We start from the raw sequence: 21,202 nt of genomic DNA on the forward strand, positions 1-21,202 counted from the left end.
AGACTTTCTGAATTTGATAAGGTTTAGCTTTATATATCCCAAGTCAAAGATGGGTTATAAGTTCAAGCAAGTTAAAGTCCATCAACATAAAACATGAAACTTAATGGCGTGGAAAAGTCAGTCATATGATACAAGGACCAGCAAGCACTCTGAAAAACATCCAGGAGGGTCAGAGATCACAGTGTGTAGGCACATGGTTTGTACATGATGTTCAGTCTAATAATTTTATGAGAAGAATTTAGTCCTCATGGCACAGCATATGAAACACTACAAAATGAGTAGGTAACAATATACATTAAGACAAGTGTTTTATTGTTAAAATGTGTTACAAAAAAAAAAAAAAAACCCACTGACATGTAAAACACGTATAAAAAAATACATGTTCCAGTATTAGTTATTTCAGAATGATGTACTGTGGAGTCTCATTTTTTGTTTCTTAGAAAGTGTCTGTTTATAATGTGACATTAAATCAGCACTGGTCAGTCTTACATGGCAAAAACTATAGATCTAGAAGTCAATATCTATGAGTTTAATAAGCATAACAGGACTAAAAAAGGTCAAGCAATTGACATTTGCCCAGTTGTGACGGTACGGGCAACTGAATGATCTGAATGCCTTAATGATTTAATATTTTGGATAATGTTCCAATAAAAACCTACAGTATGAATAAATAGCACACTGAAGATCAACCAATGATAAAGCAACATCTTGTTTAAAAAGAACCACATTTTTAGAAAACATTGCAATACCTAGACACTCCAGAAGAGGGAAGCAACTCAATACAAATCATTCCAATCCAACAAAGGTTTCAATATTTGCTCCACTCCAAAACACAGACTGTCAGAGAGAGAGACGGGAATAGAGGAACAGGACGTGGCAGTATTTCTCAACCACCAACTGAAAACAGTATATTGACAATATACTAAGGCCGTAATGTCACATTTTGCCAACCACTGCCACACATTTGTGTTAAGTTCCTGCTTTTATTGTATCTGTTACTTTTCCATCAAATCACAAACCAAAATGCAAACATATCCCAACTCCTGAGACATAACTCCCAATGCCAAGACTTAATTCGGGTTTCTTTAAATTAAATTAAATAAAAACAAACATAGAAACAAATAAGTTAATTATATTAGGTTGGTTAATAATGAATGCTTAGGGAAAAATGCCACCAAAATGAACAAATGAACCAAATTCAAGATAAATGGATAAATGAAATGTTAAAATTAATCATAATTGTTGATTTTACATTACATTTAGGTCTGCTCTCATTGCATCAAAGATGCCTTTGTATGCTTTTTTCCCCCGCAGTGTCAAGCATTATAACCCACAGACGTGTCTGACAAGGGCCAATCAAGGGCCAATCAAGGGCTTTGCCATGCTCAGCTCTGCACTTGCTCAATTTCTGTATATAATTCATTCCCAATTTTTAAATTATTTTTTTCATCCTGTGAAGTCTTGATTTTCTTATACATAAAAAGCTATATATATACAGTATGTATATAGTACTGTATATAGTGTGTGTATTCTATTAATCAACATTAATAATCACTATTATTACAAACATTAAGGAAGGGACGTGACATGTGACCAAGTATGGTGTTCCATACACACACACACACTCACACACATTGAATCAAACCAATTTAAGTATTTGACATAAGAGACAACACAGATTTAACAGGGCAATTTAAAAATTAAATAAATCAATCAATCAATTCCAGGGGGCAAATTTTGCTGCTTAATGACCCTGGCATCCATAAGTGACACTTGGCTTTTGATTGCTGATCCATGAATTTATTCCCTTTATAATCATGATTTACACAATCCAGAATAATCTCCAGATCAGCAGATCACACGGACAATTTATCCAAACAGTAAAAAGATCACATTCAATTAACTGTGCATAACCAATATGGGTGACATCACAACCACCTCAACTGTGCTAATGTTATTAAAATGCACGTACTTAATATATTTTAATAATGTATTAACAAATTGTCATTAAAGCAACAAAGCACTCAAGGGTGTAATCCTTTAGCCATCACAATACAGCACAACGCTTAAATACCACAAACCCCAAATGATATAAAAATCCAGCACAACAGAGGAGAGCACCAAAACACTGAGAACCTGCAAAAAACTGTTTTGTTGTTGTTGTTTTTTTTGAGAATCACAAGGTTACTTAAGGTCATTTAGATTGACAAGCAGAGAGGAAGAGAGTAATATGAGAAGGAGAGAGAGAGAGAGAGAGAGAGAGATTACAGCTCCTTGTTCTCTTATTTATGACCTTTTTGGTCAATTTGCATACTAATGAGCCTAAATTGATATCACTGATGGCCAATCGGCTCTGGTCACAAGTACAGATTGTGCACTAGCAAAACTCTTTTCGTACTCTAATAACATTTGGTACAGGAGTTATCATATTAACACGCTCTCATCGTATTAGGGCTGTGCTGATTCAATCATATATTGATAGATTATTTCTCTCATGATACTGCACCGATACTTCAGACTTTTGTGGCCATTCATAACACAAATCAACATTTTCAGGCTACATGCAGTGTTAGGGACAGACAACCAGATCATCTCAAGTACAGTTCTGTGCAGCTTGGTTTGCTTGTTTTTCAGTCCAAGTCGGTCTAAATTCACTAAATTTTCTAAGTTACATATCTTGTCTTGGTGTGAACACATTATTAGTGCACAATTGATCTAAGCCAAGTAAGTTATAGCGTGTGACTGCCACTCTCTTTCATAACCTAACTGTTTATGAACATAACCATATTTAACATTTAGCCACACAGCCGTATTTTGCAGGGCAGTCAGAGGTGCTTCCACGAGGCTCCACACCGGATAAAAGTAGAAGAACATGTCCATCAGCAAAGTGCCCCTTATTCACTAGAGACTCAGCAGTCAGCAAAAAAGCCAAGCTGAGGGACAGCACTGGCCCAGGGTCAGAGCAGTCAGATGGGCTTCAGGAAGGAGGCACAGGACATGCGATCAGTGATTCAGGGATCAGAGGTCTGATGATGCTGTGGAGTGACTGACAGAAGGGCCTGAGACCACAGCGTCCAGGAAAAGCAGGTCAGGGAATCCAACAAGTTTCTCACAGATGCTCTACAACAAACATTCTCCTCCAAGCAAGAGATATAGGTTATTCTCTGTGCACTCTGCAAGACGTGTTTCTGTAGACTTGTTAAATAAGACTTGTTAAAATGTGTCATTTAAGCATCATTGATTCTGACAAATGCTGCAACTTACAATAATTGGTTAATTTTAGGGATGCTCCCAAATAAAAATTCTTGGCCGAAGCCAAACAAAATGAAACACTGGGCTGAAGGCTGAATACCAAACACATTTTTTCAAAAACAATTCCCATACATTTTGCCATTTTTTTTAACCATTGCATAAATTAAATAGCCAAAATGTGCTTTTTACAGTTTTGTCTTGATTTTAAAAGAAACTAATCAGAAACAAAACAACAATTTAATTTTTTTAACATTCTAGCAGCACTATACAAACAAAGCACGATTTAACTTAAAATAAATAAAAAAAAATTATAATTTGAATACTATATTTTGGCCATTTTTGAGACCCCTTCTTGAATCGGTTAAGTATTGTTTACTGTACAAATAAATGCAGCCTTGCAGAGCAGAAGAGAATTCTTTTAAAACACATTTTACAGATCCAAATTTGAACACTATGATGCCACTGTGAGTGTTATAATAAAATGTATTAATAGAGCTGGTGTAATTATTATTATCTTACATTTCTAATTTTATTTTAAAAATTCATAAACATGTTACTGAGCAGCTGAGGAGTAACACTGCTCTGAACCCTGCTAACAAGCAGATACGCCGCAAGCTCGTGCAGCGCTGTTTGAGTACAAGCAATCTGTGCGTGTACTAGAAAACATTACGTTCTGCAGTTTATTTACTAATCGTTGGAGGCCATTTCACGATTTCAGTCATCATACAGTAACCAGTAACAACCACCCTATCCTCTTCTCATCGAAGACATGCGATGCAGGTTTCTCGCTGTCTGTGCTTGTAATGCTTTTTTCATCTTTCTCCGACACTTTTAAATACTTCCACACTGCAGACATGCTTGCTGCATTAGTGCATGCCTCTATTTGATAGCGTCACATCATTGTTCGATACAATTTATTCGGTCTTTTCATTTATTCAGCTGAAGCGTTATTTTTGCTATTTTCGGCTGAACACTTTCAGTTGCTGAATATGTGGTGCATCCCTATTTAGTTTGTTTACTTTCTTGTTTAATCAAATCCTCTAATGATTATTTTCTGATTAGTCAATTATTCCTTTGGTTAACTTACCAAAAAAAATAATAACCATAACTACTGCCATTAATCTAAAGATTTTCGGGTACAGATATGGGCCTGACAACTGTGTTAGTGCTGTGTGAACACAGACTATATTCTGCTACTAGATATGAGGTAGTGTTGAGTATGATTTACTTCAATGGCAGTTGTAATCAGAAATGCATTTATGTTTCTGCAAACTGTTGCTTACAATGACTCAAACACTTGCAAATCTACATCGTTTGGCCTCACAGGTCTTCATTCACAGCCTACAACTTGCAAATGTGCTGGAAAGCAGTGTTGCCATATACTTTACATTTTCACACCCATAAACATGATGCTCAACTAAATGAACTGTGATTGGTTGCTTTAAATGCCGGTCAGAAAAACTTGAATATCTCAGTCTCACACAAAGATATCATATGACTTTGGAATGAATGCTTCAAAAGCATCTGCCCCCATTATTATTATTATCATCATCTCCTTTTGTGTTCCACACACAACTTTCTTTTTTTTTTTTTTTTTGCTCATTAGCTAACATTTTGGTCTGATTTGAATCTAGTCATAAAGATCTCAGATTTTATTCGGCTCTTAAGAGAAACGTTTGGGTAGGATCGCTTTAAGAGGAGATGGAAACGCCATGCAAATGTGTCTTGTTTGCGCCAACCAGCTCCCTCCTGCCATAAGAGGCTCTTTGTGTGTGTGTGTGTGTGTGTGTGTGTGTTTGTGGCACCTGCGAGTGGGAGATGGGTCTGTGGGCAGCTCAGAGTGAGCTGCAGGCGGAGAGGAAGCCGCCATTATGTGCCCATCTGGATGCCAAAGAAACTGCCTTAAGCTAATGACTATCAAGGGTGATAACCGTGCTCTCATTCATCATCCAAGGAGCTTCATGAGCAGCCAGGATCAGTGTGCACTGGAGACAAAAGAATGCTCGAGTTAACTACAGACCGTAGTGGCTGTATTGAGTCCGGAAGAAAAGCGAGAAAGTTGATCTGTTTATTGTGCAGCGCTGCGATGCATGACAAAGCCAGATGAAATGCAGCCCCGATTTCACTGCACATGGAATAACAGCAACAGCATGTCCTAATTGTGTTTTTAGCATCACTTTATTTGTCTGTCCACACTGAAAGCTGAAATGCTGTGTGATTCAGATACAAAAGATATTTTCAATATAGAGCTGTGATTTGTGTGACTAAGCGTATGTGACCCAGAGTAAAGAGCAACAGAAACAAAAACCAAGCTACCATCAAAATGCCTTGGCTTTGGTTAAAGGGATAGTTCACCCAAAAATTAAAATTCTGTCATTACTTACTCACCCTCGTGCTGTTCCAAACCCGTAAAACCTTCTTTCAACTTCAGAACACAATTGAAGATATGTTTGATGAAATCTGAGGGCTCTCTGACCCTCCCATAGACAGCAAGGGAACTACCACAAGTGACACAGTAGAGACAAAAATGTGGAATAAAGTCATTATTTGTGTTTGTTTTTTTGCACAAATAAAGTATTCTCGTAGTTTCGTAACATTACGGTTGAACCACTGATGTCACATGGACTACTTTGTTGATCATCTTGGTAATTTTCTGTGCCTTGAAAGTGGTAGTTCCCTTGCTGTCTATGCGGTTCACCCCAAAATTTTCATTTTTGGGTGAACTATCCCTTTAAAGGTGTACTGGCACAGATATATTAAAACTTCTAGAGATCACCAAGTTGCTGTAGTATTCTCAATTGCTGTGCTTTTGCAGATCACATTGAGCTTTACTGCCTGCATTAATAGTGATCATACTGCGTATTTGCATAAAGCTGCTCAGCTGTGTCAATCGTTTTTGTGTCCATGTTGCTTTAAATCACTACCACAGATCACATTGTATCTGATACTGTATATTGTGAATAAGCCTGGTTTGGACTATATATAAACATTTTTGTTGTCTATGTTTTAAATCCGCATCTGAAGTGTCCCGCACTGTGCAGCCTCACGTGTCAAAACAAAGAGCACGAGGTTTCAGTGATTCTCCGTCTAGAGGACGATCTTGTACTGTATAATGACAACAGGCTCCTTTCAGCCGAAAACTATCGAAATTGATTTTTGCTGTGCAGCCGATTAATTGGTAAACCAGGGCTCTATGCTTAGTTTTCTTTTAAGAAGCACTTGTGCTCTTAATTAAAAAAATAATAATTAGAAGCACAGTGAATTACATTCAGGAGCACCTTCTGGTCAATATTATGAGGTGATATTTGACTCTTTAAAAGTGATTTACAGGGGATTTTTTACCTTTTAAATTATTATTTGTTTCTAATATTACTAAAAGTGTCCTATTTTGTCAAATTCAAAAATGTATATTTAGAAAAACGATAACGATTAAAACGACAGAACAAGAAGAAAAAGCTACTGATCAAATGTAACCAGTATTAACAAAATGTATTTAAAAAAATGCACATTCATTCATAAACGAAACACGGCTGTGTTTGCTTGGATATACGCAGCGGCTGAACACACATGAAAAATAAAACGAAACAAAAAAAGAATGTAATACCATGAAACTGGCATCATTTTGAAAAATACTGTGCTATACATTTTTGGTCATACCGCCCAGCACTAGTGGATTCTGATTAACATTGTGTTCACGGAATCAACAGATATTTCTGAGATACATACTCAACACTTTGCAAGTAGAAACCTTTAAAGCTCCCCTGAGCGCAAGCATAAATATACTGATCGCGTCAGTTGCACTGGTGCTCCACGCAATAGTTTCGCACTATAGAGCCCTGTAAACCTCTAGTTCAATACACTGAAATATATGTAAAATTCAAGTTTACTTAATTTATGTTGAGACTACATGAATCTTTTTTGTCGCATTAACTCATACTGGGTGGTGGATTGTTATTTCCCAGCATGATTTGAATAGGGCTGGATCAGCAGAGTAAATGACAAAATCCAGTGCTATTTCATGTGCTTTTGAATTAAGGGGAAAGACCTTTGTTTTTAATGTTCGATTTTAATTCATTTAATGTTTATTTAGTTTCAGGTAATAAAAATGTGTTTCATTGTTTTAGTATGATAATAACCCTGGTGCTGTGTCATCAAACATGATCTTCAGCTTACACGTTAACAAGACACAAACAAGAGTTCACTACATATTCACACACAGGAGAACGCGGTATTAATCCACAACTGTGCTAGATGTCTCGATGGTGCCAGACACAAAGAGAGAGGCACAGAGGAGGAGGAGGAGGAGGAGAACAATACCAGCCCCCCACACCCCCTGCCTGACAGCAGCCCAAGCGATCAGCTCTCCTCTGCCGACCCATAAAAAAGGGGGTCAGACACCCACATGTAGGTGTTTGCCATAATCCCTTCCAGCACGGTCACAACACAAAACAGCAGCCATGACAGCACGAGGGAGGAAAGAAGATGTGCTGGTGGAGACGGGCCTGTGCAAGATGGAGGTTGTGATGCTTTTATGCAGTATTAACAGTGTGGTGCTGCCACAGCGCGAGTCTACTAATAGCTCCTCTCCTGCTGACGCTGTACACAGGCGCTCCGCCACACAGCCGCAGCACACTGATGACAACGTGAAAAGCTTGCGAAAATTTTTCAAGCTACTGAGATGTTTGATTTGAGCACAAAGTCCACTCTTCTCATTTGCTGTCAAGAAAAAAAGCACATCTTCACAAGTCAGCCATGATATTTCAAGGCTTGTAGCTGACATTTTTGTTTGCTTACCACTTATCATGTAAGAATATTATACTTATATTACACAACAATATATTATATATTTCATTTTATCCAAATAGGTCATTTAAAAAACACACACAAAAAACAATCTTTGCATTTTATTTTTCAGGTGAAGTTTATGCTTGTTTTATGTATATTTGTTTCAGATTTAACAATTATAGTGAAGGCATGAGCTCAGGAATCATCAGAACATTTCCATCTAAAACAAGCATGACTTGTACAACTTGTATTTTAAAAACACCCTCAATTAGGAGTAAATAGTTAAATGTATGCACAATTGGCTCAGACTCTGAAGAAGTTGAACCTTTTTTTACATCATCAAACCATCCACAGACACCCTCACCAACCCAAATACTATGTGAAAGAATTTGCTTGTCCCAAATCATAGTAATGAAACTAGGATGCCAGAGATGCCAATATAATCTTTCTATTTGATTTTTCAACTGAATATTTGAATTTGAATATCACTTATCATCTGTACCATTACTATAGAAGAGTGGACGATTCCGCTCTTCTTTACCACCACTCATTGGTGTTTGGTGATGAGTTTTTGGCTCAAGGTCTGCATTTAAAGTCACACCAGAGGAGTTCAGCTGGGATCAGGACTGGGCTTTCTGCAGACCGGTCAAGTTCTTCCACACTGACTCAATCAATCATGTCTTTTTGAACCGTGCCTTATACACAGAGACACTGCCATGTTAGAATAGAAAAGGGTTCTGTCCAAACTGTTGCTATAAAATTAGAAGCACACAATTCCCTAGAATATCATTATATGCTTAAACATTAAGATGTGTACTCATAGAAATTACTAAAGTAGTCAAACAGGTTCATTAGAAGGGGGTGCCAATACTTTTGGCAATATAGTGTATGTTCAGCTAATTTTCAGCCTCTTACATGTCTGCATTATAACTGGACTCGAGAATAGATGTTACTTCTCACCCAACTTGTACATGAAATGAAGGACACAATTAAATTAAAGGGAAATTATCATGAAACTTTTCTCAAATGTTTACGTTCAGGCAGACTGCCGACAACAGCCATTTTAGGATTGTTTTTTTTTCAAGAGTTTCTCGTAAATCAGTTAGGAGCTACTTTTAGCCTTCAGATGCTTTTGAAAAGGGCCTGATCATTAGACTGGAAGAGAATCCAACACCTAAAAACCCTTTGAGACAACCACAATATCCCTCATTTTACATGCGTAGGTGTAAACAACGACACACCAAAATGAGAAGGTTAGGAGAAACTGTAGTTTAAAAGAGTATAGAGAACCTTAATCAGTCATAACTACTGGGGAGAAATAGCACAGACACTGGACAAAGACAAAACTGTCTGGTATGCATCGACTGCCTGTGTTTGCGAACTTAAATTTGAAAGACTGCACATGAGGAGACAAATAATGTGTAAACAACACTGGTCTTATGAAACTGTCAGCTTTTAGAAACAACTGAATAGACAATCGGGAAGATTAACTGGAATTATTGAATATCTATCAGTATACAAATAATAGTGACTAGATTAACCTGTCAATTAATTCAGCAGGTATCCGAGGAAACCAGTGGGCCATGAACAAAAGCAATATTAATGCATATATAACTGGCAATATTAAATACAAAAGATCCTAACCAACATTAATATCTTACAAATTAAGCATATTTATTGTGTTGTAGCTTCAGCTTTTTCCACTTATAATATAATTAATGAACTCAAATGATATCTGATTAAGCATATAAAAGGCATTTCCCCAGAGTGACCGTTCAAGTCAACTTCTGTTTATGCAACACAAACTCTCTTCTCACACCAAGACACCATTTTTCCTAAAAAAAGAAAGCCTGTCACCACCCTGAGCAAATGAAACCAGAGAATGCCCTGCCTGCCTATTTGTATTGCAAACTAGAGTCTACTTTTCAGCCAGGCAGGAAAAGACACAGGGAGGACGCCACCTCCAGAAAAACACAGGAGAAAGAGTGGAAAAACCTGCTCTGGGCAGAGCAGCACAAAAACATCTTCAGCTGAAAACCACCTCAGAGCTGCAGGTGAAACAGATATAAACAGATCAGCAGATACCTACAGTTCAGCTGTTTAACAGCAACAAACCACAATAAACACTAATGAACGCATGTAGAAAAGGCTTACTTCAAAAATAAAGAGGATGGAGTCCAGCTCCTCCCGTTGAGATTTGTTCCCTGAAAGAAAGCAATAGAATTAGTTATTGTGTAATTTTACATTCATTCTTTGTTAGTGTTTATTCACTCAGGCTTGTGCTTTTGCTGTGGTTAGATATACAGTTATGATCTATGGTGCTAGAATGCTGAAGTATGTTGACAATATTTCATATTCAGTCTTCAATGAATCAGGGGTGGGCATGAGTACCAGAGTACTTCAAATTTACAGTGATGATTGTTTGACGATCACATTTTGTCCAGGACCTTGACGTCTGACTGGTCCTGGACACTAGTTGGAATGGCATGCCGTACAGGCTGGATAATTCAAGTGAAACTATGGCAATGAAAGTGTGCAGTAATGTCTGGAATGCATAAAAAAAGTCATTGTTGCTCATTGTTAGTTCATGTTAGCTTATGCATTAACTAATGTTAACAAATGGAGCTTATTGCAATACTGTAAATTATTTGTGCTTTAGCTGCCTGTGTTTTAGTGCATTGTTGCAGGAGTTACACACTAAAGTAAAGCAATTTGCAATTTTTCAACAAAAAAAAGCTGACAAAAACTAATTTTTGGATCGGATTCGGAACAATGATCAAAACACAGACGGAGTAGATCACTTCCATCAACACACCGAAAGCTGCACAGTCCTAACCACTTCCTGGTCAACATTTCATTCAGTAACATTAGGTTTTGATTTATATGCTATTATTATATCATTATAAAGACTGTCGTAACAATTCTTTGGGCTTCAGTTGCCTGTGTTTTTTTAGCATGATGCTACGGGATGAGTGCATCCACAACAGGAGTCACACATTCAAGACTAACACGTAACTTACCTCAAGATCACTTTTACATTTGTGTCATTTTGAGTAGACAGATAAAAGTTGTAATTGGAATATTGGAATAATTAATTCCAATAAGCCTGGAATAAATTACCTGGGTATATACAAGAGATATAAGAAGAAAGTATTTTTAGAAGGGAAGTTAAAAAATGGTTGTTTTATCATTGATGTTTTCTGAAGTGTGGGTAGTGAGTGTCTGAATTTGATGTGTATTTGCACTCCATTTATGTTTTGTTCGACCATTTTTGAGATATTGAGGACCACAATGGAAATAAGCCGAATGGCTTCTTTGTGTATTTTATCCTCGACGTTTATTGAAATGTGTATGAATTAGACTTTTTTGGACTTTTTGTATAATGTTTTAAATTGTCAAATAAAACAAACAAACATTACATTTATGTAAGATAAATATCTGATTAATTTCACGTGGATGCCGTTGGTTAATTAAACCGCTACCAAAGCACTACAGTTTACTGGTTTTCATCAAAATAATCTTTAATCAAAAACACTTTATTAACAGTACTGATGTGCATATGTCATCTGATTCAAAAGAAATATCATGATTCATGGGTCTACAGTATTTTGAATAATTCATTAAAAGGACAGGCTCATAGGACTCACTTGTTCATGAATCAAACTGGTTGTGTTGTATGGTACAACTCAATAAAAAGATGCATTTTCAAAATCGGCGTTTTGTTGCAGTGGGTGCAAAGTAAATGATCTATCACTTAAAAATATAGTGCTCTCTTTGTCTTTTCTGCATTTAACCTCTGCTCTAGATTTCTAATCTACTTCATCCTAAACTTGTTATTATGCATTATGCACTATGAATATTGTGGGCTCTACGACAAACTGTGATAATCCTCATTTGTAAGATGCTTTGAATAAAAGCAGAGGATAAGTATAAAATGTAAATGTCTCAATGTAAGTCCATGTGATTTTTGCTCACATTATCATCTACCCGGTAAAAATTAGAAGCCTGACAGCACATCTCCTTCACATCACAAGTTGCATGTTTAATGCTTAGGGTTAGGAGATTGCTCCTAATACTCCATTGATACTCCATTTTAAGCTCTTAAGAAAGCTGATGTTGTCATAGTGCACTGGTGCATGTTAGCACTGCAGTTCTGTGTTCCAGGTCTTTAAGTTCCTCAGTTAAAAACTGCTCAGCTGAATCATAAAATCACTCTTGATATGCAGGAAAACGATGAGGTGTGAGTTTCAAACAAATACTTCTACTGTAGAATTGTGCTTTAGCATGAAGGACAGATGACCTTCACTGAACACAGTGCAGGAAAACCACTTTGGTCAGTGATGGGACTCAACAGAAACAAAAGCCTCATTAACTTCACATGAGGGTGCATGCAAGCAGCAGCGAGGCAGGGCTGTTACGTCAGGCTGAGGAAATGTAGGGCTGAATCAGATTTTTTTTTTGCATTATTCATAAGCTCTTTTCCAAAACCTTTGTGAGCTGCCTTTCTATCTAAGCAAGATATCTTCCAATTTAGCATGAAACTGAAATTTAATCTTTTGAAATATGTGACTGATTTGGAATGAACTACATTAGAAATGCATCAAATATATTGGAATTAGTTATGTACAATATTATAAGAATGTCATCAGAATGTTTTCAAATTATCAGCAAATATCAGCAAAAATCCAGTATCGTGTATCCTTAATCGATCACATCAGTAATTGGTTGGTGGTGGTGATTTCTTGTTTTATATATCAGTAAGACATGATATAAGCATACATATCAGTAAATAGTAAATTTTAAATTGTAGACTCCTGTTTCCAACTATATTTAGATTTAGGGATAGCAACAGTTTAATTTGCTCTTAAAAGGTAATGGTTATGTATAATGTTTGTTTTACAGCTACAGCGATAACTGTTAATTAGCAAGCATCAAAATGATTGATTTTTGTGATAAAATTGACAGCATCAAAACTCCAGAAAGCATACAAACATATCTTACCTTTTTGCTTTAAGTTACTTTCCAGTGTAATGAAATTTTCATAGAAGATAAAATAAATCTGTGAGCAGTTGGGTTCAAAAAATGCCTTCAGTTCATTCCTGTCAGTAATATCTGTGGAGAAAACAAACAGAAAATAAAGAATTAGACAAAAACAGACAATAAGTCCAATATGTGCATGACTGAAACATTAGAGTTAAGGCCATTGCACACTGAGTCCGAATTTTTCGTCCGAAATTTTCGCACGTTGAAAAATAAATACGACCTCACGTTTTGTCAATCACGTTTGCACACTGCCTCCGAAATTTTCGTCCGTCAAAAAAAAATTCGGATCGGGTTCGATTTTTTGCGTTATTCGCATCCGTATAAAGCATTTTGAGATGCTTTGAGAAGGTGTTTTGACAATTCAGAGCCACCGTACAAGCGAAAGCCAAAATCCAAAATAGTGTCAGACAAATTAATACACTTTGTCTTGCAGCACAGCACACTTTATGACAAACAAATTGCGGAATACAAAATATAAAGAACTGCTGTAGCCTATTTTTGATGCCTGGCGCGCACCTTTCCGATGCCGCAGTTCGGTGTGTGTGTGTGTGTGTGTGTGTCTCTATACCTCAGACAGTCTCTGTTCAGGATAAATTGGTTCACGGAAATTGGTGGTCTTTTTATTATGTGGATTCAGTATCACTAGCAAAGTATCAAACTGAGGCATTGACATCCTGAAATAAACTTTGAATCTCTCGAGATAATCCCGCAGCTTTTTGATAAGGAGGTGGAACCTTCCTCTCTGCGCAATTTAAGGATTGGATGGACCCAATATTTCCTTTTTCTTTTTCTTTTTTTAAAAAGAGAGAGGACAACAAAATCATCCTCACTACTTAAAGACATTTTGTATAGTTTTGCGATTTTTTTCGCAACGGATTAATTAAAACGCATCGGACTCAGTGTGCAAGGTCTCTGTGCGTGACGAATTTTTAATATTGCGAATGCGAAAAAACGCATGCGAAAATTTCGGACTCAGTGTGCAGAGACCTTTAGACTGTAAAATATGGTATAATTAAATGCTGAACCAAAAATTCAAAGATATGAATGTGCATGTAAACAGTAGATTTAATCCAGACACAAGCTTTCATGAAATTAACTCAATATACTATGTCTGCATTTCAAAAAACTAATTAGCAGGTTACTTACACTGCATTTTTGGTAATAACAGAAGATTACCAAGTCTTCTGACCAAAGCAATTGTGACTAGTTTATCTAGATTAACTGTTTTTAAATCATCGAAGATTTTAATAACGTCAGTGCTACATACAAGCAATCTTGTATAAAATAACATAAATCGTGCTCAGCTTTACTTGCGTGATAAACTGACAGCATGAAATAGATATATACTGTATGGTGTAATGCAATAGAGCTGTGCGTTTACTTGTATTTTATTGGTGATCACGATTTTTGCTTCGAGTAATTATTCATAATCATCTGTAAGCAAGCGTCTATAATGACCTGCTGGTTTTTTTGGACATTTTAATTATTTTGCATTGACAACAAGCCTCCACAAGCTTTTATGTTTGGGGTTGCCACATATCAAGAGCAGGAAAACCACTTTGGTCAGTGATGGGACTCACATGACTTAACTTCACATGAGGGTGCATGCAAGCAGCAGCTTAGTCTGTGTTTAGTTCATTAGGAATTGCACATAAGAGAGAAGAGATGTAATGTAGAGAGTGTGTTAATATATAAGAAAAATATAATAATCAAATGAGAACAATTGTGATCATAACTTCATTAATATTTTTTTGGCTCACCTGTAATTTTAAATATTTATATATGTGTTTCTCATTTATTCTCATTACTTTTCATACCACTTGTACTGAACGTGTTCTTTGTACACAGAGTAACATTATCAGCGTCTGAATGCTATATTCACATGACTGTAAGGTTAGGTTTAAGGCTTGGGGCTTTAACTTAAAATCTGACAGTTTGAACTGCTGGTAATACATCCTGATGCAGCACACATTTTCAGAACACCGTTTCAAAACCCGTGACCCAAATGCTCATCTTATTGGTTCAAACGTATTTAAAGCTGAACTGAACAGATCTTATCCTTGCTGATGTTCAGATGGAGTGATGCAGAGAGCAGACGGCTTCTTAGGGTCATTGGCCACTATAAGGTCACTAGTAGATTTCAAGTAGGTGCTCCTACCCTTCATGTGTATCCAAGTGAATTTTAGTCAATCTGCATTGGTCATTTGCTACATTAATCACTCTTAAATGTTGTAAATTATTTTTGTCATTTAATTTATTCACAACATCACAAAATGGCCTTAAAAAATTAGTAAATAAACTGCAGAATGTTATGTTTTCCTTCTGAGTGCTGTGCGAGCTTGTGGCACTATCTGCTTGTTAGTCAGGTTTCAAAGTCCAAAGCATGAGGAAAATCTGCGCTGCAACACTGTTACTCGTCAGTTGCTCAGTAACATTTTTATGAATTTTTACAAGGCATGGATGTGACAATGTGATACGTGCAACAAACATTTTCCCAAATTCTTAATGAGAATCATTTCTAAATATGCTGTTGTCAACAAAAAGAAGCACTGAAATCTTCCTGGGGGTTTCTGCCAAAATAAATGTTAGTATTGTAATTTTACTGTTGATCTGTAAAATAAAATAAAAAAGGTACAAGACAATAATAATAATTACAACAGCTACATTAATACATTTATTTTAACATTCACACAGTGATCAAATCTGTAATAGATTACATATATTATTATATAGATTCCTATCTGTGGGATCTGAAATATTTTCTAATGTTTCAAAAGAATTATCTTCTGCTCAGTAAGACTGCATTTATTTGTACAGTATAAAAATACATGCCTGATTCAAGAAGGGGGTCTCAAAAATTACCAAAAAGTAATAAATAAATAAATAAAATATACATTACATATTTTTTTTATTTTTTTTTTAACTAACTTAAATTAAAAAAACTCAAATTGTGCTTTATTGGTATACTGTCTGCTAGATTGTTAAAAAATGTCATTGTTAAGTCAATTGTTGTATTGTAATTAATTTTCGCTTTGAAAAGCAAGACAAAACAGTAAAAAGCTAAATTTGGGTATTTACATTTACATTTATGCATTTAGCAGACGCTTTTATCCAAAGAGACTTACATTCAAGTTACAGTTTTTACATTTGATCAGCTCTTGCTTTCCCTGGGAATCGAACCCATGATCTTGGTGTTGCTAGCACCATGCTCTACTATTTGAGCTACAGGAAAGTATTTAATTTATACAATAGTGAAAGAAAAAAAAAATCGGCAAAATAAACCGTTTTCATTATTAAGCCTTCGGCCCAGTGTTTCATTTTGTTCGGATTCAGCTTCGGACAATTTTTTTTTTTAAATTACGGTGCATCCCTAATAAGCTCATCAGTCATCTAAGGTGGTCAGTAGGGCTGGGTATCGAGTTCGATACTTTTTAGGCACAGACTGAATTGCCTCGATACTACCGAGTATCGAAAAACGTCTTGTCGTTCGGTACCAAATTTCGATACCTAAGGGGTTAATCTCATCACCGTCAGTGAGCCAATAATCCTGCAGCACTAGGTGTGTTTGACTAGAAGCGACGCGGCGCTGATTGACCAGTGTTTGACCTCCGCGAGAGCGTTTCGAAAGCGCACGGAGCAGTCTGCTCTTTATATCGCGCGGTTTGTTTATTATACACAGACTGAAGCTCGCGTGACGCTCGCGGTCATTTCAGCGTCTGCCGTCTCACTACATGAGGACATGAACAACATCTCCAGACCTGCTATGAGAGTCACTTCATGAGCATTTTACCGTTTGATTCGAGTAAAACTAGCGTCATATCATATACACACAGAACTGTAAAGGTATTCCAGGCAACCCGTCAAAATAAAAGTTTGGTTTAACTCGGAAGACACTGCGGCAGAAATATATTAATATTGTTCAGCAGACAGTACATACTGCTACTACTAGGCTACTATTAAAATTAGTAATGATTTTTAGTAATGATCACACAACAGTTATTCCATGTTTTAATTTTAATAGTAACTCCCCTTTGTTTGCCAAAATAAATAAACTTTGATTTTCAATAATTTAAAGGTAAATTAAATGAATGTACACAGAATTTCTGAGGAAAAATAAAACATTTCATAAGGCTATTTTAAGAATACATTTAAATAAACTAAGTTGTTTTTATGCATTCAAATAATTAGACATACTACACCAGAATTGAACAACAATAAAACATATGGTGAAAGAAAATAAAACACCCACTTATGAAAGTGGATGAAGATTTAAAATTTCTTGAAGTCTTTAACAACCTAGAAATGATGATTCTGTCTGAGCTTTGTGTTTTAAAATGAACACACACTAATGTAAACGTAGCCTAACAGATGTGTAAACTGAAAACTATTTGAACTTTATTAAAATTATTTATTTATTTATTGTGTTGGATATATTTTGTTCCTTTGTGCAGTGGCTCAGGAGATGAGGCTTTGAGTCTGTATAAATATCAACAAGCTAAAAAAAATTGTTTTTTGAGATAATGTAATCTTATTAAAACTGATTTCATAAAACTGGTATCGAAAAAATTTTCGTTCAGGAACCGGTATCGAACTCAAGGTATCGGTATCGAAAATTTTTGAACGATACCCAGCCCTAGTGGTCAGTAATATGTTTCCTACAGAATCAATTTACATTGAGCATTGATACCAAGGTACCAGAGCTTAGTATCGTACAGAAATTGAAAATTTGGTTTCAAGTCAAGTCAAGTCTGCTTTGTCAATTCTTCCACATGTACGGCACATACATACAGAGAATTGAAATTGCTTTACTCTCAGACCCTTGGTGCATACAGTTAACATTTAAGACACTGACAGTAGACGTTCAAATACAGATAAATATAGTTTAAACATATGTACATACAACTATACAGATATACAATGAGGACATTGTAGAAAAATAAAAAGAGATAGATAAAGTGGCATAAGGCACATGGAAGATAGAGTGCAAACCAGTTAAATAAAACAAAACTGTGCAGATATATGTGTAGTGCAAGAAGAGCTTATCAGTCTGTTAAAGTGACAAAAGAATAGTCTTTTTATCAGACTAACCCTAAGGTTGGCACAAACTAATGTTCACATCTCACCTCCTCTTTCCTAAACAAAGCGATCAAAGCAGCCCAAAGCTGTTATTGGCTCCAGGGAAACACTGGCATTTGCAACCAATTTGTAGCAGTGGCACTGGCCTGATTTTTAATAGCAGCAGGGACAGATGATAGATGATGACAAGGAATGGATTTGATGGCTGAAATAATATTCTGCCTGGAGCCAGACTGAAAGAGCTGTGAGAACACCCATTTGACAAATGTGGATGAAGTCATTGCGCTGGGCCAGTGGTGCTTATGTTAGGACACACTGTATTTTAGGTAATTGCCCACTGAATATTAACAATTTCTGAGAAAAAGTACCAGAAAATCTAAATGTAAATGACATCTCTAGCATTGATATTACTATAAAAAGCTGTAAAAGCTAGAACACATTGGGATGGGTGGGCTTACCCAGAGAAAGTCCACATCCGATTAAAGCAAGTAGTCACATCCTAAATAATGGCAAGACGCAGGATGAGCTACTTTATTATTGCTAAATCTGTCATTACACTGGATCTACAGGCCAGAAAGGCTATTACTATTATGATTTGGAACTGGAAGGTGGATTTGGAAGCTTTTCTAACTTTCTCCTCGCTCAGACCATGCTTGAATATCATATATAAATATTATATATTTATTAAGCATTAAACTCTCAAATGACTTTAAATTCAACTGTCAATCTTAAGCTAGGCCTCTCTTTAGTCTGTGGGAAATATATTGAATATTCATAATAATTTCACAATGATTTTGCTGGTAATATAAAGTATAATCAGCAGGAAACATTGCAAATATTTTTAATCAGATTTAAACAGAATGGACAATTAATAGGCAATGCATTTAATACTGTTGTTTATTAACCATATGAAAAAAAGCATGCGCACAGAAAGCAGCTGCCAAATGGCATGCGAGTACGAAACTAAGTTCTCTTTCATGTGCTTAAACGTTCAAACCGGCTCCAAATTTCCAAGACCCGGGTATACAATAAGACGCGTGCATTTCGATTTGATTCCTGCGTTTGCATTTTAATGTGATTTAAAATGATTTAAGTGCAAATACAGAAAGAACTCGTGCCCTGTTTGCATGCAGTGCACACGTCTGAAGTGAAGCTCAAGCACAGAGAACAGCGGTCTCTGAGAGGGTTCCCAGTCTGTGTCTGTTCTCGAACTGCTCCCTGCATTTCCACAGCAGAAACATTTGTTCCAGGCCGGAACTGGCTTCTTTCATATTTATCAACCAGTATAAGTCACAGAGATGCAAACAGGTAAGGGGCAAAAGAGGTGAGAACCGGGGGCATGCGCCACATGGAATTAAAAAAAAATAATAAAGATTTTTTTTTTTACATGCTCAATTGTAGTTACTTTAAGGCATTTTTAAAAATATTTTGTATTACCTTATATGTCTGTAACTGTAAACATCGTGTTGCAACATTTTACAATAAATCTAAATCCCATGTTATAAAAGATGAAGAGAGGAATTCTCTTCACCGTTCACGACCTCAAATACATAAAATATTACCCTTGGGCTGTTCTTTTTCACGTTTTCTGGGTGGATAGATGCACCAGGAACTCGATTATAGCACTTAAACACAGAAAAAGTCTGAAAAAGATTATCATAATGTCAAAATATCACACCAGTCCATGCTTAGTATTACTGTGGTGCGCTCATGGAAGAGTTGGCACAGAGAGTCCAGGGTAGAAGAGCAGCAATAACAGCACAGGCGTGTCTCTTATCAGAGCCTCTCACATGCTCTGCTTTTCAACCCTCATTGTGTCGGGCCTCTTCCTGCTGCCCAAGAAAACACACCAACTCACTGACAAAACCAGAGGTCTGTCTGAGTGTTTGTGAGCAAGAGAGAGATCAGTAACATGCAATGACAGTTGGACGTCAAAGAGCTATGTCAACACCAGTGTATTTGAGATGAGAACACGACCGCACCAAAGGTCATTTCATGTTCTCTCATTCAGTAACAGCTGGACAGCTTCTATTTTTGACAGCACTGTTAATAAGAAATGGCCATTTCCTGATTGCCTTAAAAGGAATAATCCAGGTTTAATTGCTCAATCCACAACATTTGTGACATTACTAGCACCAAATAAATAAATGGAGCCCATTTAAAAGCAAAAATGTGAAGCTCAGTAATTATAATATCATTTTACTTTAGTTTTAATCATTAAATCATCTGTTAAAACTTGAGTATTGTTTCAGCTGTAAAGTCATTTTACAGTCTTGCTGATGATTCATTGACTAACTTTAAACATCTCAGAAAGCCAGTGTTTTTGAGCTGCCCACATATTACTGTAATTGTCGTAATGAATGCACATACTATTTTCGAGTTTATCACTATAAGAATGCAGTTTCAAGTTGCTAAATGCAAAATTTAAAGGTCTGTATTTGACAAGTTTTTCAATTTCAAATTCAATAAAAAGTCACCATTGTTTGAAAGTTTTCATATCATTGTTGGAGTCACTTTTTCCAAACAAAACATTGCTGAAGGTATGGTGGGCAAATATACTGAATATTAAAAACAAATACATGATGATTTTGCTGGTAATATAAAAAGTAATCAACTGTAAATATGGCATTGATTTGAAGTTAATTTGGAAAAATCATTAATACAAATATGCAGACTTTGACCCAAGACACCATGACAGCCAAGTCATGTTTGCATGACTGATCTTATTAAAACCTCAGTCACTATATGCCCTTGCACAATTATTAAACCACAGCATGCTAAAATATATTCTGCATTGAATGCTACTGTTTGGGTAAAAAGAGTGGTACTGTTAGCATGCAGGGCTCTTAGCAGGAACCGATTAGCATAAATATGACATGATAAATATATCGCAAATCAATTTGATTAAGCTGTAGGATGGCTAAAAAGATGTGGTTTATATGCATGAAGTTTTCATAGAACATAGAAAACATAGAACAAACATAGAAACAAAATAAGAACCATTTTTATTTAAACTTTTTAATATGCATTTCCTTCCCAAATTGTG

General features: G+C 36.1%; 1 protein-coding gene across 9 annotated transcripts in view; it reads right to left on the reverse strand.

The window, feature by feature from the left end:
• Window positions 1-21,202, reverse strand: part of LOC306850172 (ral GTPase-activating protein subunit alpha-2-like) — a 168,214-nt gene that overhangs the window by 114,220 nt on the left and 32,792 nt on the right. For all 9 annotated transcript variants that reach the window (XM_079385652.1, XM_079385650.1, XM_079385651.1 and 6 more), the window contains exons 2-3: window positions 13,039-13,149; window positions 10,192-10,241 (exon numbers count right to left, since the gene is read on the reverse strand). In XM_079385652.1, the coding sequence (XP_079241778.1) occupies window positions 10,192-10,241; window positions 13,039-13,149 (161 nt within the window). The remainder of the gene's footprint in view (window positions 1-10,191; window positions 10,242-13,038; window positions 13,150-21,202) is intronic.

The sequence above is a fragment of the Barbus barbus genome (assembly GCF_936440315.1).
Source record: "Barbus barbus genome assembly, chromosome: 30".
Classification (NCBI taxonomy): domain Eukaryota; kingdom Metazoa; phylum Chordata; class Actinopteri; order Cypriniformes; family Cyprinidae; genus Barbus; species Barbus barbus.